The 16,883-nt window shown below is 46.7% G+C and overlaps 11 protein-coding genes across 11 annotated transcripts; 7 read left to right on the top strand and 4 right to left on the bottom strand.

The window, feature by feature from the left end:
* Positions 1-76: 76 nt before the first annotated feature.
* J056_004676 (putative beta-glucosidase I) lies at positions 77-2,844 on the top strand (the record flags this gene model as incomplete). The annotated part of the gene is made up of 6 exons (XM_009269866.1): positions 77-242; positions 289-408; positions 462-483; positions 532-1,060; positions 1,107-1,558; positions 1,605-2,844. The coding sequence occupies 6 exons, from the start codon at positions 77-79 to the stop codon at positions 2,842-2,844; spliced, it is 2,529 nt and encodes an 842-aa protein (XP_009268141.1).
* A 268-nt stretch (positions 2,845-3,112) lies between these two features.
* On the top strand, positions 3,113-3,676 carry J056_004675 (uncharacterized protein; the record flags this gene model as incomplete). Its single annotated transcript, XM_009269865.1, has 2 exons — positions 3,113-3,212; positions 3,261-3,676. The coding sequence occupies 2 exons, from the start codon at positions 3,113-3,115 to the stop codon at positions 3,674-3,676; spliced, it is 516 nt and encodes a 171-aa protein (XP_009268140.1).
* Positions 3,677-3,702: 26 nt separating this feature from the next.
* On the top strand, positions 3,703-3,903 carry J056_004674 (uncharacterized protein; the record flags this gene model as incomplete). Its single annotated transcript, XM_009269864.1, has 2 exons — positions 3,703-3,726; positions 3,772-3,903. 2 exons carry the CDS (start codon positions 3,703-3,705, stop codon positions 3,901-3,903), a joined length of 156 nt encoding a protein of 51 aa, XP_009268139.1.
* Positions 3,904-3,966: 63 nt separating this feature from the next.
* J056_004673 (uncharacterized protein) lies at positions 3,967-4,808 on the bottom strand (the record flags this gene model as incomplete). The annotated part of the gene is made up of 2 exons (XM_009269863.1): positions 3,967-4,689; positions 4,740-4,808. 2 exons carry the CDS (start codon positions 4,806-4,808, stop codon positions 3,967-3,969), a joined length of 792 nt encoding a protein of 263 aa, XP_009268138.1.
* Positions 4,809-4,917: 109 nt separating this feature from the next.
* Positions 4,918-6,537, bottom strand: J056_004672 (uncharacterized protein; the record flags this gene model as incomplete). Its single annotated transcript, XM_009269862.1, has 1 exon — positions 4,918-6,537. The coding sequence occupies one exon, from the start codon at positions 6,535-6,537 to the stop codon at positions 4,918-4,920; it is 1,620 nt and encodes a 539-aa protein (XP_009268137.1).
* Positions 6,538-6,582: 45 nt separating this feature from the next.
* J056_004671 (Ribosome biosis protein tsr3) lies at positions 6,583-7,539 on the top strand (the record flags this gene model as incomplete). Its single annotated transcript, XM_009269861.1, has 2 exons — positions 6,583-6,848; positions 6,894-7,539. 2 exons carry the CDS (start codon positions 6,583-6,585, stop codon positions 7,537-7,539), a joined length of 912 nt encoding a protein of 303 aa, XP_009268136.1.
* A 66-nt stretch (positions 7,540-7,605) lies between these two features.
* J056_004670 (uncharacterized protein) lies at positions 7,606-8,542 on the bottom strand (the record flags this gene model as incomplete). Its single annotated transcript, XM_009269860.1, has 3 exons — positions 7,606-7,616; positions 7,655-7,841; positions 7,892-8,542. 3 exons carry the CDS (start codon positions 8,540-8,542, stop codon positions 7,606-7,608), a joined length of 849 nt encoding a protein of 282 aa, XP_009268135.1.
* Positions 8,543-8,582: 40 nt separating this feature from the next.
* Positions 8,583-9,396, top strand: J056_004669 (uncharacterized protein; the record flags this gene model as incomplete). The annotated part of the gene is made up of 4 exons (XM_009269859.1): positions 8,583-8,645; positions 8,690-8,723; positions 8,774-8,937; positions 8,992-9,396. 4 exons carry the CDS (start codon positions 8,583-8,585, stop codon positions 9,394-9,396), a joined length of 666 nt encoding a protein of 221 aa, XP_009268134.1.
* Positions 9,397-9,485: 89 nt separating this feature from the next.
* Positions 9,486-10,074, top strand: J056_004668 (Protein BUD31-like protein; the record flags this gene model as incomplete). The annotated part of the gene is made up of 4 exons (XM_009269858.1): positions 9,486-9,558; positions 9,612-9,716; positions 9,762-10,001; positions 10,046-10,074. The coding sequence occupies 4 exons, from the start codon at positions 9,486-9,488 to the stop codon at positions 10,072-10,074; spliced, it is 447 nt and encodes a 148-aa protein (XP_009268133.1).
* Positions 10,075-10,141: 67 nt separating this feature from the next.
* On the top strand, positions 10,142-12,575 carry J056_004667 (Oxysterol-binding protein-related protein 3; the record flags this gene model as incomplete). Its single annotated transcript, XM_009269857.1, has 6 exons — positions 10,142-10,288; positions 10,336-11,223; positions 11,282-11,670; positions 11,718-11,798; positions 11,855-12,506; positions 12,558-12,575. 6 exons carry the CDS (start codon positions 10,142-10,144, stop codon positions 12,573-12,575), a joined length of 2,175 nt encoding a protein of 724 aa, XP_009268132.1.
* Positions 12,576-12,630: 55 nt separating this feature from the next.
* J056_004666 (Polarized growth protein rax2) lies at positions 12,631-16,789 on the bottom strand (the record flags this gene model as incomplete). The annotated part of the gene is made up of 4 exons (XM_009269856.1): positions 12,631-13,202; positions 13,251-13,785; positions 13,835-15,866; positions 15,915-16,789. The coding sequence occupies 4 exons, from the start codon at positions 16,787-16,789 to the stop codon at positions 12,631-12,633; spliced, it is 4,014 nt and encodes a 1,337-aa protein (XP_009268131.1).
* Between the last annotated feature and the right edge of the window lie 94 nt (positions 16,790-16,883).

Raw genomic sequence — 16,883 nt, 5'->3', positions numbered from 1 at the left:
TGCTTCCTTTTTTTTATCATGGCACTATCTTACCTTGTCACAATCACCTTCTATTTATCCAGATCACTACCAAATAATGACCTTACCAGAATTAAACGTTGAAGAGCTTCTTCAGCAGCTTACTGTTAAAGAGAAGATCGAGTTGCTTGCCGGTAAAGACATGTGGCATACCGTTAACAATACTCGACTGGGAATTCCATCTATTAGAACTTCAGATGGACCAAATGGTGTTAGAGGAATTAGTTAGTGGCGGCGCAAGGCTATTTGTCAAGTTCTAACGGCTTTTAGACTTCTTTGAGGGTACACCATCATCGTGCTTTCCAGGTGCGACAGCGCTGGGTGCAAGCTTTGATAATCAGCTCTTAGAGAGAGTTGGTAGTGCTCTGGCCGACGAATGTATCGCCAAAGGTTAGTCGGTGCAGCACCACCGTAATGACGTAATACTAAGTGAGCATTTACAGGCGTGCACGTCCTCTTAGCCCCGTGAGTCCAGTTGATTAGCTTTTGCCGTCACTCATCTACTTGTTCAAGCACTATCAACATCCAGAGAAGCCCTCTTGGCGGTCGAGGATTCGAAAGCTACAGCGAAGATCCCGAATTGAGCGGCACTTTGGCAAAATATTTTGTGAAGGGTTTACAAGATAAGGGTGTGGCAGCTACAATCAAGCACTATGTTGGCAACGATCAGGAATTTGAGCGTATGTCAATGTCATCCGAGATATCCGAGAGAGCACTTCGGGAAATATATCTTCGCGCTTTTGAAATTCCATTAAGGGAATCGGAACACAAGCCTTGGTCTGTAATGACCGCTTACAATCGTGTCAACGGTTTACACTGCTCTGAAGACCCACGCTTGTTGGGTGATATCCTCCGCGGTGAATGGGGTTGGAACGGTATGACTATGTCTGATTGGTTTGGTACGTATTCGGCTGGAGAATCTACGCATGCCGGTCTCGATTTGGAGATGCCTGGTCCGTCTGTCGTCCGTGGGGCAGCTCTTCAGCGTGCTTTAACTGCAAAGAAGGTTTTTATTGAGGACATAGATGCTAGAGTGAAAAATGTAAGATTATCGTAGTGTTATTGACGTAACCAACAATCCACCTTAGGTTCTTGAGCTTATCAACAAGGTCCGTAAGAGTGGCATTGATGAAGCCACACCAGAAAAAGTTCATGACACACCAGAGCTTCGTCAAACACTCAGAGAAGCTGCAGCAAATGGTGTAGTGCTACTTAAAAACGAAGAAAATGTAATGCCAATCAAGAAGGGCACTACGAAGATATCTGTGATCGGACCAAACGCAGAATCTGCTATCATTTCCGGTGGTGGATCTGCCGCTCTTAGAGCTTCATACGCTGTATCACCGCTAGACGCGATTCGTGAGCAAGCAAAGGAGATTGGCGCTGAGGTTGTATACTCGCGCGGAGGAAATGCGCACAAGCTCACCCCATTATTCGGCCCAGAGCTTAAGACTGCCGATGGTAGAGCTGGCGTTGACGTGAAGTTCTACGGCAGCGATCCAGCCGCTGGGAAGGCGAAGCCACTTCACGAGCTTTACGCGTAAGTATGTCTTGATTGTTTGCTGTAATCTCTAAGCAGGAGACAGGCACTCTTCGCACCTGTTCTTCAACGACAATCTGCCTGGACCTGAGACAGTCCCATTGACGTGTTGGGCAGAAGCATCAGGGATTTTTACTCCAAATAAGACGGATAACTATGAAATTGGTATTGCTGGCGCTGGTCAAACTGATCTCTTCGTCGACGGTGAGAGGGTTGTAGACAATTCAACCAACCCTCAGCCAGGTACATTATGGTTCAACTCTGGTTCCCAAGAGCGCACAGTTGTCAAGAAGCTTGAAGAAGGTAAGCAATACTCGATAATGGCTAGGCTTTATTATAGCAGCGAAGGTGCACAGGCTGCAGGTACACTTTCACCTCATTCTCGGGGCGGTATTCGATTTGGAATTTCTCCAAGCAAATCTCAAGACGAGTTTCTACAGGAGGCATTAGATGCTTGCAAGGGTGCTGATCTTGTTCTCTGCTTTGTCGGTCTCAACAATGATTTTGAAAGTGAAGGTTTTGATCGACCAGACATGAAACTGCCCGATTCAGCCAACGCGTTTATGAATGCCATTTCTTCAGCGCATAGCAACACAGTGGCTATTGTTCAAAGCGGCACACCCGTTGAATTACCATGGGTGGACAAAGTGAAGGGTGTGTATCAGGCCTTTTATGGCGGGAACGAAGTTGGGAATGGACTTGCAGATATCCTGTTCGGAAGGCTCAACCCATCTGCAAAGTTGCCACTGACTATGCCAGTCGAGTTGAGAGACAGTCCATCGCACCTCAACTTTGGCGGAGAGAATGGTCGTGTGGTTTATGCTGAAGGAGTCTTTGTGGGATACAGGCACTTTGCAACGACTGGTAAAAAACCCCTCTTTCCATTTGGAAAAGGATTGAGTTATACCTCGTTCGACGTAACTAATGCACGTGTGGACCAGACAAGTGATAGTCATGACGTCTTAATCAGGATGAAGGTGACGAACACAGGCAGCGTCGCTGGCAGAGAGATTATCCAGCTTTACGTAAATGACGTGGAGTCTCGTCTCGCTCGACCATTCCTTGAATTGAAAGCGTATGCCAAAACCAACTTGATTCTTCCTGGCGAGTCTGAGGAAGTGACTCTAATGCTAGGCAAACGCGCCTTTAGCTATTTCGATGACTTTAAGAGCAGATGGGTAATCGAGGCGGGAGAGTTCAAGCTCTTTGTTGCGACTTCATCGGCTGTCGAAGATATCAAGCATACTTTGTCTTACTATGTGGACAAAACTAGCGAATTTATCTAGCTTTGTAAAAGTTTGTATTGATTTTATCTTTAAAGCTAAGTATTACAACGTTGAGATCTTGTGAGGATGAAGGGTGGTGTAAAAATTTCCATTTTCAAATTCCAAAGGTACAGCCGGTGGGTAAGCAGTATTACAAAACAAATTTCAAATTTCTGCATGAAAACAATGAGGGTGGGCTAAACCTGCAACAAAGACAGCTAAAGGAGGTGTTTAAATGGGATCTTAAAAGTACGTGACACTTCTACTTCCTTCCCAATACTCATAAAGAATGTTACGCATGGTCAACTGGTTTGACGTGAAAAGTATCCGCACCGAATATCCCAAGATACCTATTGCAGCGAGAGCAGGACTCTCTGCTAGCAAGCGAGGTACTGCGAAGCGTGATGATCACTACGCACAACTAACACGATAAACAGATGATACCCGATCTACGCAAACAAAAATGATGCTTACATCGCCTAGTCTCCGCACGCGCACGCACGTCAATATGTCAGCACCACCACTCGCTACTAAAGCGCAAAACAGACATATATACCAACCTAGCATTCCTAGTAAAGGCAACATGTTAGGAAAGACGTCCGAGATGATAAACAAGCGCAGTAAACAAACTACTCACGTCAAGTTCGATCAGTTTGTAGATGTGTATGTCAACATGAAGGAATCGGGCGGCTGCTTCTGCTACTACTTCAAACACCAGTATGAGATGTGGCGCAGAGAGGAGCCGAAGCAGCTGATCGAGAGAATTATGAGATCGCTAAGTTCAGCTGATGCAGATGAGCTGGCGTGCAGAATCAAGCCGGACGATTACTCCAAATTTCACCTCAGACTATGATGGTCCTCGCTGGTTTCAGATGGAGAATGGTGCCCAACGAGCAGAAGGAAGTGGGTATCTGGGTGTATAGGTGATCACCAACTGACTCCAAGTAGAAGTACCATGTCCTGCGACAGAAGTTATGGATGAGAAGGAAAGCTCAACCACCATTTGAGACACTGAGGGAACTTATGATACAGAGTGGCTCGAGTGGGTTTAATAAGTTGGTGAAGAGTTTCCATCTTTGATATAGATAAGTGTATAACTGTACTGACTTTACAATGTGATCGGAGTGTGCTGCGTGCTGTGTGCTAGCTATTGAAAATGCGTGTGTGGAGTAAGTCATGCCTGCTGCCAATAAGTTCGATCAAAGGCCAAGTCGTAGCAGGGCCGATATGGTCGTCTGCATCGTCTGTGTCATATACATAATCTCCAACAACCGAATCTAGATTACCAACGCGCACATGACAACAGCGGTGAAAGGCGCTATCAACGATATCTCGAGCGTCATGCAGGAGGATTTTCTGCGCAGCGTACGGACCGAGGACATTAAGTCTAACAGCGGCACTAAGGAGGGATCTAGCGTGTAGGAAAAGATGGAGATGTTGAGCGTCTTGCGAGGGCATACCAAGCACAGCAGTCATCAGTCCCCAGCAAATGGCCAGATGGCCCTCGGAAGACGCACTCCGAACGGCGTGTCGGAAATCGCGAATGACGTCGTGGCCGCCGAAGGACTTGGCGTGCAGCGTAAGGATGGCCATCCCCTGCGCTTTGCTCGCGCGCTTTGCGGCGTGGTTGAGCATCTGTGCATCGTGCACCCCATCAAGTCGCTTCAGTTGCTCGAGCTGTGTGCGCGTGGGTGTGGGTGTGGGTGTGTCGCGTATTATGCTATGCACCCCGCTTATATACGCCAACGTCGTGCTGGCTGTGTTGTCGCAACTGAAACGGAGGAAGTCGATCAAGGCGGTGTGCGTGAGCTGACCATGCGATTGACCATGGCCGATAAAGGACTCCAGTCCAGATGAGGCAACGAACTGGCGCTTATGTTAGCACAAATTATAGAAACATATCAATCCCAACTCACACCGCCTGTTGGCAAATTCGAGTCTGAGAGCAGCAGCTTGAGGAACTCGATATCGCTTGATGAGCGCATGATGCAAGATATAAAACATGTATGTTTACAAAAAAAAGTCTAAAACAACAATAGAAAAGATAAAAACATGAAGGAAATCCATATTCATATAATCCCAGACAAACTGTATCTATTTCTGTTGAGTCTGTGTCTGAGTCTTGTCTTGTGTGGCCTGTTGGAGGTATTGCTTGGCAGCCTTGCTCGCGCCTCTAATCCTGCCTTTGCCTCTGCTCGACGCGCCCTTGTGGGCAGCAGGAGGCTCGCTAATAGACTCCCTCTTTTGGTGCACGTTTCCATCCATAGCGAGCAGAGCAGCCTGCTGGATGTGGTGTTCGACGGCGTCGATGTTATGCAAGAAGGTGTTGTTATCCACTGAATTAGTTTGACTAGCATGACCAGCTTCACCATCTTGTCCACCATCACCATCACCTCCGCATTTGCTCCCCCCTCTCAACTCAGCCACCTCGTCTCTCAAACTGGCGATAATATTGTCACGTCTACCGAGCCGATGGTTGAGAATCGTGATGTAGTCGTTGGCGAGTTTCAAGAGAACAACTTTAGAAACACCTTTATTAATCTGAGCCGAGTCCATGTCTTTCATCTCCAAACGCAAGTCGAGTCTACCTTCACTGACACCAGCGCTATCGTGATCGTTGTCATCGACAACGGGTGGCAGCAAAGCTCTCAAGTCGTCGAACGAGTGTTTGAGGGAATCTCGCCTCCTCTGCTCGGCGACCTTGTGTGAAGCGCGTTTGGCAGCGTTATCGTGACCTGCTACGTGCGCTTGGGATTCTAACAAGTCTGCCATTTTAGGGTTGATGCTCCTGCCAGTGAGGACATTGGCGTAGTTTGAGTCAGAGTGGAGGGAGAGGTTAGCCATGTCTGTGAGAGTGTTTTGTGTGGTCGGTGTGGCTGTTCCGCTTGAGCTTGAGGAGGTGTGTGAGGATTGTGAATTGCTGTTACTAGACATGTTCATAATAGAAGCTGGAGTAACCGGTGCTAGATTTGATTGGTTGGTTTGGTTGGTAATTGGTGGGGGCGGCATAGAAGCAGCGTCTAAGTCGAGGTTGATGGGCGATTTTTCCAGGTTGCTGCTGTCTAGATCAAATTTTCTCAACCTCGAAGAAAGAGGTTTCATAACGGGAGACGGTCTAATCTTATTAGCCCTGGCCTCAGTAGAAGCGCCTCTTCTAGCAGAATGAGAACCGGTTCTTTGGTGAGTGTTTTGTGTGGTGAATGTCTTAGGTGAGTTTGGTGTGGGCAATAGAGCGGGTGACGTCAGAGGACTAAATAAATCTGAATGAATATCATTTTGAGTGTGGGCGATGCTAATGTGATCATCAGTGTTTAAAGGCGGTTGAGAGAAGACAGAGTGGGGAGTGAGAGCAGGTGTGAGTGAAGGTGTGAGTGCGGGTGTGAGTGTGGGGGATAAAAACGGTGTCAATAAAAGATCAATATCATCCTGTGTATATTCTGGGTTGTAGTAGTTATCCAATGGCGATACCTGGCTCAAGTAGTGTTGTTGGTGGTTGTGTGGTTGCTGCTGATACTCGTGCGGTTGCTGCTGATACTGCTGCTGCTGTTGCTTATACTCCAACTCATTCTCAATTTTCTCCTTGTTTTCCCCATTTCCCATAAATTTATAAAAATCATTGCTGGCCATCGTCGAGATGGATGGTCGGTGTAAAGGATAGAAGCCATAGAAGATAGATGCAACAATCTCTGCTAATCTCTCCTTATTGCCATTCATCTCTCTAAAACTCCCTTGTACCCCAACTACCACCATCTCCACCGAATGCCCAAATCCCACAACAAGCGCTACGACTACAAAGTATTCGAGTTGGGTGAGAGGCCTGATTCTGCGATAGATGATGCACCGATGGGTATAAAGAGCAGGCGGGAAGAGAAGCGTGATGGTCTCGTTGCCAGTCTCGGTGTACCTGTAGCGATGTGGGATTTCAACCACTGCGATCCACGTCGCTGTTCCGGCAAGAAGCTGTCTCGGCAGGGGCTCATCAAGGATATGAAAGTAGGCCAGCGGTTTAGAGGAGTGGTGCTATCGTGGGTGTCCTAGTGCAAGTCACACCGTCTTCTTACACGCTCCAGACCCAAAGGTTCCCTCACCGTCAGCCCCGCAGACAAAGATATCGTTGCCGCTAGTGGAGCCGCTGTCGTGGAGTGCTCGTGGGCTAGACTCGACGAGATTCCGTGGGGCAGGATAAAGAGCCCGCATGAACGCCTCCTCCCTTATCTCATCGCTACTAATCCTGTCAATTACGGTAAGCCGTGGAGACTTAATTGCGTTGAGGCCCTCGCTGCTACTTTCTTCCTCACCGGTTTCGATATGTGTGCGGAAACACTGCTATCGAAATTTAGTTGGGGTCACTCTTTCCTCAAAGTTAACAAAGGTTTGCTGGAGAGATACAAGGGTTGCGCTAGCAGCGAGGAGATTGTCGCAGAGCAGGAGCATATCATGGCAGACGAACAGCGTGAATATCAGCAAGCCAGACAGAAGGATGATGAGGAGGATGATCTGCTCCAGGCGAACCCCAACCACCAGAACTGGATTGAAGAGAGCGGGAGCGAGGAAGAGAGTGAGGAAAGTGAAGAAGAGAGTGGCAGTGGGAGTGAGGAGGACAGTGAGAGTGAAAATTACAGCGGTGACAACAGTCATAACTATAAAGAGGAAAAGGACAACGAAAACACACACACACAGAGCATAACCACCAAACTAGACAAAACAAATCTATAAAATGCATGCATCATTTACTCCCCATGCAGCCGCTGTAATAACTCACTTGCACACTTGATCCCAGCATCAATCTCCCTCTGCTGGGCAAAAGCAGCACCTGCCCAGCGAATTTTACCTTGCTGATCGACTAGATAAACATAAGCTGCGTACTGGTTATCGAAAGCGAGATATTCCCTTTCGGTCTCAAGTGACTGAGAGCTGACAAGGTAAGTATCCTGCAGCTGGGTGGGTACCATACGACGGAGGTTGTTGAGTGAAAGTGTGACAAGCCAGCTTTTGAGAGGGTTGCTTTGAGAGTTGATCTGAGGATATTGTGTTAGTTTGTGTGAGATATACGCGATATCGCACTTACCTGTAAATACTGAAAAGCGGGGGTGTTTGCAAACGCCTTGAGGAAAGGTTCAGACCAAGACTTGGCGTGTTCCTGGGCGATACGTGTGCTCATGATAGCGACGAGGGATATTTTGCCTGGGAGAAGGTCGCTAGTATGTCTTGTACTCTTTCCGTCTCTCAAAAGGGTACCTTTGATATCGGGGAAAAAGAGTGCACGTTGCTGCTGGATGAGGGAGGGTGGTGCCATCCACGTTTTCCCGCCGTGCTGCTGAATGAGTTTGAGATCCGTATAATAAGCATTGCGCGACTCTTTCAACAATAACCTCCTCCGCTCCTCTAATTTAGTTTCAGAGAAATAGCTTCTGCTGCGCTGTGTCCAGCTCTGCTCAGTCGCACTCGCGCTGGATAAGGGCTTGTCTACTACCCCTAATGCTCGAGGGAGGTAAGCAAGTGTGGGTTGACTGTCTTGCGCTTTGCTCGCAGCTTCCTCTTGTCGCCTCACTTGCTCATCGAGGTCGTGCCGATAGGCTTCTTTCTTGGCTTCCTTTTCGGCGTTGGGATTCGGCAGCTGGCTTTGGAGGTGTGTGGTGGATGTGGAGAGAGTTCTGAATGTGCTGAGTGTGCTGAGTTTGCTGTGCCCAGACCACCTAATTTTCACACCCCTTATCATGGTGTTTGATCAAGAAGGATTACCACGATCACCGTCAGTCATGCTTAAATCACCAGCACGCAGCGGAATATTCAGCTTCTTATGGAGCAAAATACCAAAGCCAGTGGGTGGCTGTGGCTGTGTAGTGGCTATTCTGATGCGGGATAGAGTGACAGGTATTTCGTGGGATACGATTTAGAGGGTGGGACTATACAGCAGGGTGAATTACCCCAATCTAATGTCTAATCTCAGGCAACAAGTATTTCGAGCACCCACCCACAACAGACTACAAAGAACGTCCGAAGCGCTCAGTCAGGTATCCGCGCCAGGTCGATTGGGCTCTGGTCGGCAAGAATATGCCAGCGCAGTGGCAGGCGTGGCTCAGGCACACGCGTCTCTCTCCGCCGTCGATCGAGGTGAGTGGGGGTGGATAGTGGTGATTACGTGAGTTGATATTGAATATTACCTAGGAGTTGGAATCGGATTTGCTCAGGATACAGCGCACACAGCAGAATGCAGCGCGTATCGATGCAGCTTTCGCGAAGAGTAGAGGCGCTGTGCCTGCGCCGGAGAGTGGCACTGCAGAGGTAGATATGCAACACGAACACGAGCAACACGAGCACATCAAGGCACAGCAACATTACAACCAAAACCCGCTAGAGGCATTCGAACCAGCTATCGAAACGCAAGAGGCAGGAAGAACACCCGAGGAAACAATGGAGCATGTGGAAGAACGCAGACATGGATTCGATCCTAATGAAATGCATCAAAGGCAGCAAGAAGAGGGTCGTTTGAGGAAACAGGCGGGTGAATTCGCTCCAGGGACAGGGAAGACGCAGGAGTGGACACCAAATCGAGCTGCTCGTAGGGGATAAAGGGTATTATTGAACGAGTTAAGAATACACAGCGAATATTGTAAATATCTTTATTAATCACATGTTATACACCCACATTCACCACCACAATGCCAAAGATAAGGACACAGCGCACAAAGCAGCCACCAGAAGGATTTGAAGCTATTGAGCAGATATTAGAGGGTGCGGCAGAGTGTCTTGCGATATAAACACATCTCATGCGCCTCTCACTCCAGATTATACTCGTAAGATGCGCGACGTGGAGGCAGAAACAGTGGATGGGAAGCGTAAGAACGAGACACTGTGGCCTGTAATGAGAATATCGCATACGAGATCAAGATGTGGGGTATTTAGTAGTAAGAGTGGCACCAATTAACATCCCACAGATATATTCGACTTGTACTACAAACGTAAGCAAATATCCAAGGAACTTTACGATTGGCTGGTGAAGCAGGGCTATGCAGACGCCAATTTGATAGCCAAATGGAAGAAACAGGGATACGAGAAGCTGTGCTGTACGCGGTGTATACAGAGCAGAGACATGAACTATGAAGGATCTACGTGTATCTGTAGAGTACCAAAGGCTCACCTCAAGGATGGACAGACTTTTGAGTGTGTGCATTGTGGTGTGTAAAAGCCGTGGAGATGGTTATAGCTAACAACACCACAGGATGCCGTGGATGCAGCTCAGAGACTTAGAATGTAGTTTGTATTTCAGAATTTAATTTATTTTTACCGATTTTCTCCTTTATTCGACACGTCCATAATGTCAATATCACGACCTTCACGTCCTTCTCATCAGAGGATGTCGATACACGATAATAACACAGGTAGAGTAATGATCGAGGGATATTTACTCAAGAAGAAACAGAAGAAAATGCAGGGATTCGCTAGGCGTTATTTCAGACTCTACGTAAGCCAAATGACAGTATTAATGGATACGCGTTGATCATTTTGTAGTCCTCTGGGATTCTCAACTACGCAGTCACAAATACAGACACAGTTAGAGATCACGTTAACCTCCGTTCCAGCGTCTGGTTATCTCACAGCAATCGACGCACTGTGACCATTGACGGCGGTACATCGACTTGGCATATAAAATTCAATTCAGGTGAGGAGTACTTAACCTGGATGAAGACATTGGGTTTATTCCTCGATACAACTAATCCTGCACTCCAAACTGTGGCTGAGAATACTAGTACCCCAACTGATAACATGAACAAATCCCTTAAACTTATCGACCTCCTCGAATTTGACCTAGAGAATTTAAAGAATTGTCATAACCAATCAAGTTCACGCGAAACCACACACACACACACTCAAGGTGGTCTACTAAACATATTCCACAAATCACCTAAGCTCAATTCATCAAATGAAGATTTTTCCGACTCTACACACTCCCCATACAGCCCCAGAGCTTACGATGCTTTCTTTGAACGGATGCTCGATTCTACTGCCGAATTAAGAAGACTACAGCAGGAGATATATTCGATGCATTACGACAGTAACAATCGAAAGTCTTCCAACAACCCTCCCGCACCCTCGCGCTACGCCCCTTCACGCACTTCCTCTATCAATGACTTTGAGTTCTATGACGCCCACGACACCTTTGGTGAGGCATACGAGTGCGACGACGGCGATGACGATGATGACGGCAATGATAATGACAACGATAATGACAACGATAATGACAACGATAATGACAACGTTGATGTTCAAGATGACGACGATGAGGTGGATAAAGAGGGCACGTACCATAAAGAAGAAGTGTCGGGTGAAGTCACCTCCAAATATGGCCCCATGCAGCTCTCACGGCGGCAGCAACTACCTGCTCCGATCTCTGGTGATGTGAGTTGTCTTAAATTTGAAGACATGACACCAACTCACAATCGCACGATAATCACAGGAAATTGGTCTGCTTGGTGTCTTGAAGAAAAACGTTGGCAAAGACCTCACCACCATCTCCTTCCCAGTGAGCTTTAACGAGCCCCTCTCCCTACTGCAGAAGGTAGCTGAGGATTTTGAGTACGTAGAACTCATCGACAAGGCCATCAAAGCCAAGAGTAGTGTCGAGCGTATGGCCTGTATTGCCGCTTTCTGCGTCTCGAGCTACTCGTGCACGCAATACAGATCGACTAGGAAACCTTTCAATCCTCTCCTTGGTGAGACATACGAGCTCATCACCCCCCAATTTGCTTTCTTCAGTGAGAAGGTTACCCATCATCCGCCTTTAGTGGCTGCTTATGCACAGGGTGAAGATTGGACGTACGTGGCAACGTCGGGTGTCAAACAGAAGTGAGTTTATTTCGTTGTAACAGTGTGATTAAGTTAACACATTTCAGGTTCTGGGGCAAGAGTATGGAAATTATCCCCATTGGTAATGCCAAATTGACCATCAAATCTACCGGCGATATTTACACATGGTGGGTGGCGCTTTTATTACTCCACCAACACACACTAACACACACTCCTCCTCCAGGCGCAAGCCCAGCTCATTTATTCGCAACCTAGTCATGTCCTCCCCATATCTCGAACACACGGGTGATTTAGATATAAAGAACGAGACCACGGGCGAATCATCCACCATTGCGTTCAAAGAGGGTAGTTTCTTTGGCGGTGAATCGTCACGAGGCTATGTGGAGGGTTCCATAGAAGATAGCAGTCACACCCGTCTGTGCAGACTGAATGGCAGATGGTCGCAAAATTTTGTTCGTCAGCTAGTCGACGACCACGGACACTCAACGGACAGATTCCAGCAGCTGTGGGAATCTATCAACCAATTCCCTCCCGACTGTCAAGATTACTACGGTTTCTCCAGATATGCTGTTGGATTGAATGAAATGGTAAACGAGAATATTCTCCCGCCTACAGATTCTCGACGCAGACCTGATCAGCGAGCTTTGGAGCAAGGCAATGCTGATATAGCTGAAGAGTATAAGAATTACCTCGAGCAAGCACAAAGAGATCGTCGCAGTCGTGACAAATCTTACGCTCATTCCAGAGTCAAGTGGTTTAAGAACATTGGTGATGACTGGATTCCAATCACGAGTGAGACTACCGGAGAGCCCATTTATTTTGAGAAGCGAGTCAAGGTGTCCGAAAACCAAGACACATGGTCTGACTCGGATAACGTGAGTCATTCATTTGCTTCTCTCATACACCCTTTAATATAACACCAACAGATATTCGAGATTAATTAAATTGCTATGTACAATAAGGAATAATAAATAATTCAACTGCTAATAACTACCATAACTAGAAAAGATACGAAGAGGGCACGACACCTTCATGAGTAGATGCAGGGTCGCGAACAAAGAACCAGTCCTGATCGCTATCATTGAGAACCTGCACTTGCTGACCGACAATCAAAGGTATTTCACCCTGGCGATCACCAGCAAAGTCATACCTCGAATAACACCTATACCCTACACCATTATTGAGATCGGCTGGAGATATTTGAGGCGGATTATCTGACGTCGATGCACCCGTGGAATATGACCTATTGAAACTGTCATCCATCTCACCCACCTCTTCTGTCTTTCCTTTCCCTGTGTCTTGATCGTTGAGCTTAATAATTGGCGTTGGTGCAAGTGTTTGTGCGTTCGTCGTCGAGCCTCGAGCTATGTTGGTAGTAGCTTGGTTTATATTCGCCAGCAACGACGATGGCCGTACCTGCTCATCTTTCTCGTCATTCTCCAACAGAATTGGACGTGATTCTCCACGACGTTCCCACAAAGATATCAGTATCGCAATCAGTGCTATCAATAAGACAACACCCAATCCCAACGCAATAGAAATGAGGATAATTATACCGAGTGCCAGCAAGTCTGTATTCTAGTTAGGTAAGTAGTCCAATTAACCTCTTGTCTACTCACCTCTTGAAGAAAATGAAAAGTCAGAGGAGGACATAATAGATGCTAGAGATCCTGCACTACCATCTGAGCCGAATGTTTGGAGATGAGGATGCCAATTCAATCCATCATACATCACTGATGACACACGACCAACGCCGCGCAAGTCAATGTCACCAGTCACATATAATATTCTGTCATTCTCCATTATCGTTTCTTCACGCTCCTTCTGCTCCTGTTCATCCACCTCCTGCACTGGGAGGAATTCCAACCCATGTATTCTGCCAGTCCCTTGAAACATATCATTAGAGATATCACTAAAAGTATCACCGTCGTAGTTGTAGATGTACGTCTGATTGCTGTCTGTGCGCCTGCCAGCAATAAAGACGTTGTCAATATTCCTGTCATCGGTTTTGACTGTTGTGGGTATGCCAGGTAAATTACCATCGCCCAATCTCGACCAGTTTTTGTCCTCGTAGTCGTATGTTGCAATGTAGATAAGGTCGCCTTCCTTGTCAATTGCAAACTCGCCAACTGCGACGGCGTATTGGTCGTCATCCTAGGAGTTGTGTTAGTCGTAATTACAATGCACGACACTTAACACTCACACCAGCAACGTCTACGTCAGAAATAAACCCTCTCACGCCTTTTCCAAGGCTGTTCCAATGACCATCACCTATATCCCATTGACAGATATTCGAGCAGTCTTGATTTCCAGACACAGCATTGAAGTCACCTGAAACAATGGCACTATTATAGATTTGATTGTAAGCGAAACTAGATGTTGTACCTTCCAAGCCATTTCCAACGTCGACGAAGGCACCTTTCTTCAGGTCATATATGGCCACGTCGGTAGAGTTGCCAGCTCTGAGCTGCCCACCTAGGAATAACTTATTACCAACAACCATCATAGCACGAACATCACCAGAAACACCACCATCACCTAATGCATGCATATTGCTGTCTTGGTCAATTAAAGCAACCGCACCCGAATGACCATCATTGAAAGTGAAATTACCGCCCAAGATTGTGTATAAACTCGTAGAATTCTCGTAGTAGCTACCCGCATTAATTGCGGGCGCAACAGATGAGGCTGAAGGCAAATGAGGAGCTGCTCGCTTTCTTGACGACTTGCTCGACGATGTTTTTGTGCTTCCGAGTGAATTGGTAGCACTTACACTACTCAACCCATTCGAGGATATTTTAGCTGCACCATTGGCAGAAAATTTCGCTACTCTGTCCACTGTACCATACACCAGTAAATCTTTGTCATGAACTGCAACTCCTTTAACCAGCTCTGAAAACACAACGCCGTTGTCATTTCTCCATGACTTGTCTTTCAGATCCCATGAAACTAGCCCTCCTACTGTTACACTGGCACTCTCGTCTATGAGAGCGTTCGTGAAATTGCCAGCTAGGTACAGCCTGTTTGAGTCTGGGGAGTAGGTCATATCATAAACCTCACCATCGACACCCTGACCAAGTTTCTCAAATCTCTTATGGCGATGGTCGTACATAACAATGTTTTGACATTGAGTTGAGCCAGCTTGCGTAAAGTTACCTGCAATATACACTTGATCATCTACGACGGTTAACTTGTTGACATTGCCGTTGACTCCGCCGCCCGGGAGAGAGTGCAACCTGTCGTTGAAATGGGCAATGTTTGTAATGTTGTTCATTGTATCATTAAAACCGACGAAATTACCTCCAATGAATATATTCGAATCTGTGCTAGCGATTGCCTTGATATAGTTAAGATCTTGTTCACCCTCTTTGAATTGAATACCGATAGCGTCTGACAAAGAAACCAGAGCTCTATCTAGATAGTTCTGATCTGAAATTTCGCGATCAGCACTAGCATCCAAAGTGTTCCCTGAGGTTAAGTTGTACGCCAGACCTCCGATCGCCATCTCATTTGGAAGGATCTCGAGCAGATGCAATGATACCTTCTGCACAGCAATAGTCTTGCCCTCTTCGGCCATTATTGGTTTAATGGTAATGTTGGGCGCGAAGGTGTTTGATGAACCGTCGACCATTCCCCTGAAGATCGGCCAGGAAAAGTCACTGTTATCGATCTCAGTGATTGTGTCATTGATATAATGACCTCTTTCAGTCAACTGCATTCCGACATCAACGGCGCTTCTACTTTCACAATCATCGAGACCAGCGCAACCTGGAATTGATATGTATATTTCGTAGAGACCACGCTCGCCGACGTACGGTCTGAATGTAAGAGAAGGAATTTGATCGACGTCTTGAATCGACGCTGAAAGAACCTTGTTTGACGATTCTGAAGATGGATTGACAGAATTCCAATTACCGACAGTTGTAACGTTGGAGGAATTTCCATTAGAGTAGCAGCCCTCTTGCAACTCATTGAATTCACTAATGGCGTAGGCATCGCTGCCAGCCCCAAGTACTTCAACCGAGCGCAAGCCTGGACCAGCACCGGTCCAGTCTATCATGTTGATAGCGAACCCGCCAAGTCTGCGCGAGCCACCAGGTATGATATAGTCGTTGAATTCTCTCTCATCTGAGAGAGCTATCGGGCATTCATTTTCGCAAGTCATGTTCGTTCCAGGTGCGTGAACAGGATTGTAAGTTAATGGAATGACTTGCTTTTCTGGTATGGTGGTTATGCTTTATTTCTCGTCAGGAATTGGTAATTATAGATGCAGCATAACTCACACAAAGCCAGTCAATGCATGACCCTCGTCAACTGTATTCGCGATACGGAATCCGGCCACATTGTGTGAATCGAACCACTCTATGTACATGACACCACTCGTTCCATCAGGGGTGTCAAAAGAATTACCGCCAACACACGCGAGATTCTTGATATCGGCGTATGCTGGGTTATCTGAACCCTTTGAACCAGTAACGTCAGCGTCATCGAAAGGTACTGGTTGGAGTGCATTAACTATTCTATCCAATGCTTCTGGATATTGCTTGACATCTGGTTGATTGAATGTGGATGTGAAATTACCCGTGATAAACAGTTGATCATCCGAGACCGAAAAGGCATTCACGGCGCCATTCAAACCATACACAGCAGAGGGTTGCCAATGCTCTTCGCGTACATTCCAAACGACTATATTCGCCCCCATATTATCATCCACTGCGTCGAATGCACCACCAACCCAAACTTGTGAATTTGAAGCATCGCAGTAAAGTGCATTGATCACGCCCTGCACGCTACCCAAAGGTTTCCAGCCATTATGAGGTGAGTAAACCGCGAATTTTGTGAACTGCTGACCATTTATTGAATCAAAATCACCACCGACGAATGTCAAGTCATTGATCGTACACGCTGAGTTGATATGCGCGTACTCGTTGGTAGAGCCGAGAGAAGACCACTCGGAAGCATTGCTGGGCCGGGACAAAAGGGTGTAAGAGTTATTATCATAGCTTTGTGCAGATTTGAAAGAGTTTGAAATGTCGTCGATTGCAGCAAATGAGCCAAAAATCGATGCAGTTCCCAGGGAGTCATAATCTATCTTCGGAAATGCTCTTATTATTGGTATAATTGCAAGGTATATTATTGGCGCCAAGTACGCCCTCATTTCGTGCTTTGAGTTTTGGTAGTGATAGTTACTCGTGAACAGAGACTGGCACGCTTAGGAATGATAGGAGACGAGTACATAAGATTCATGTTAA

The sequence above is a fragment of the Wallemia ichthyophaga genome (assembly GCF_000400465.1).
Source record: "Wallemia ichthyophaga EXF-994 unplaced genomic scaffold scaffold9, whole genome shotgun sequence".
NCBI classification, from domain to species: Eukaryota; Fungi; Basidiomycota; class Wallemiomycetes; order Wallemiales; family Wallemiaceae; genus Wallemia; species Wallemia ichthyophaga.
This window is presented reverse-complemented; position numbering and strand designations above follow the sequence as displayed.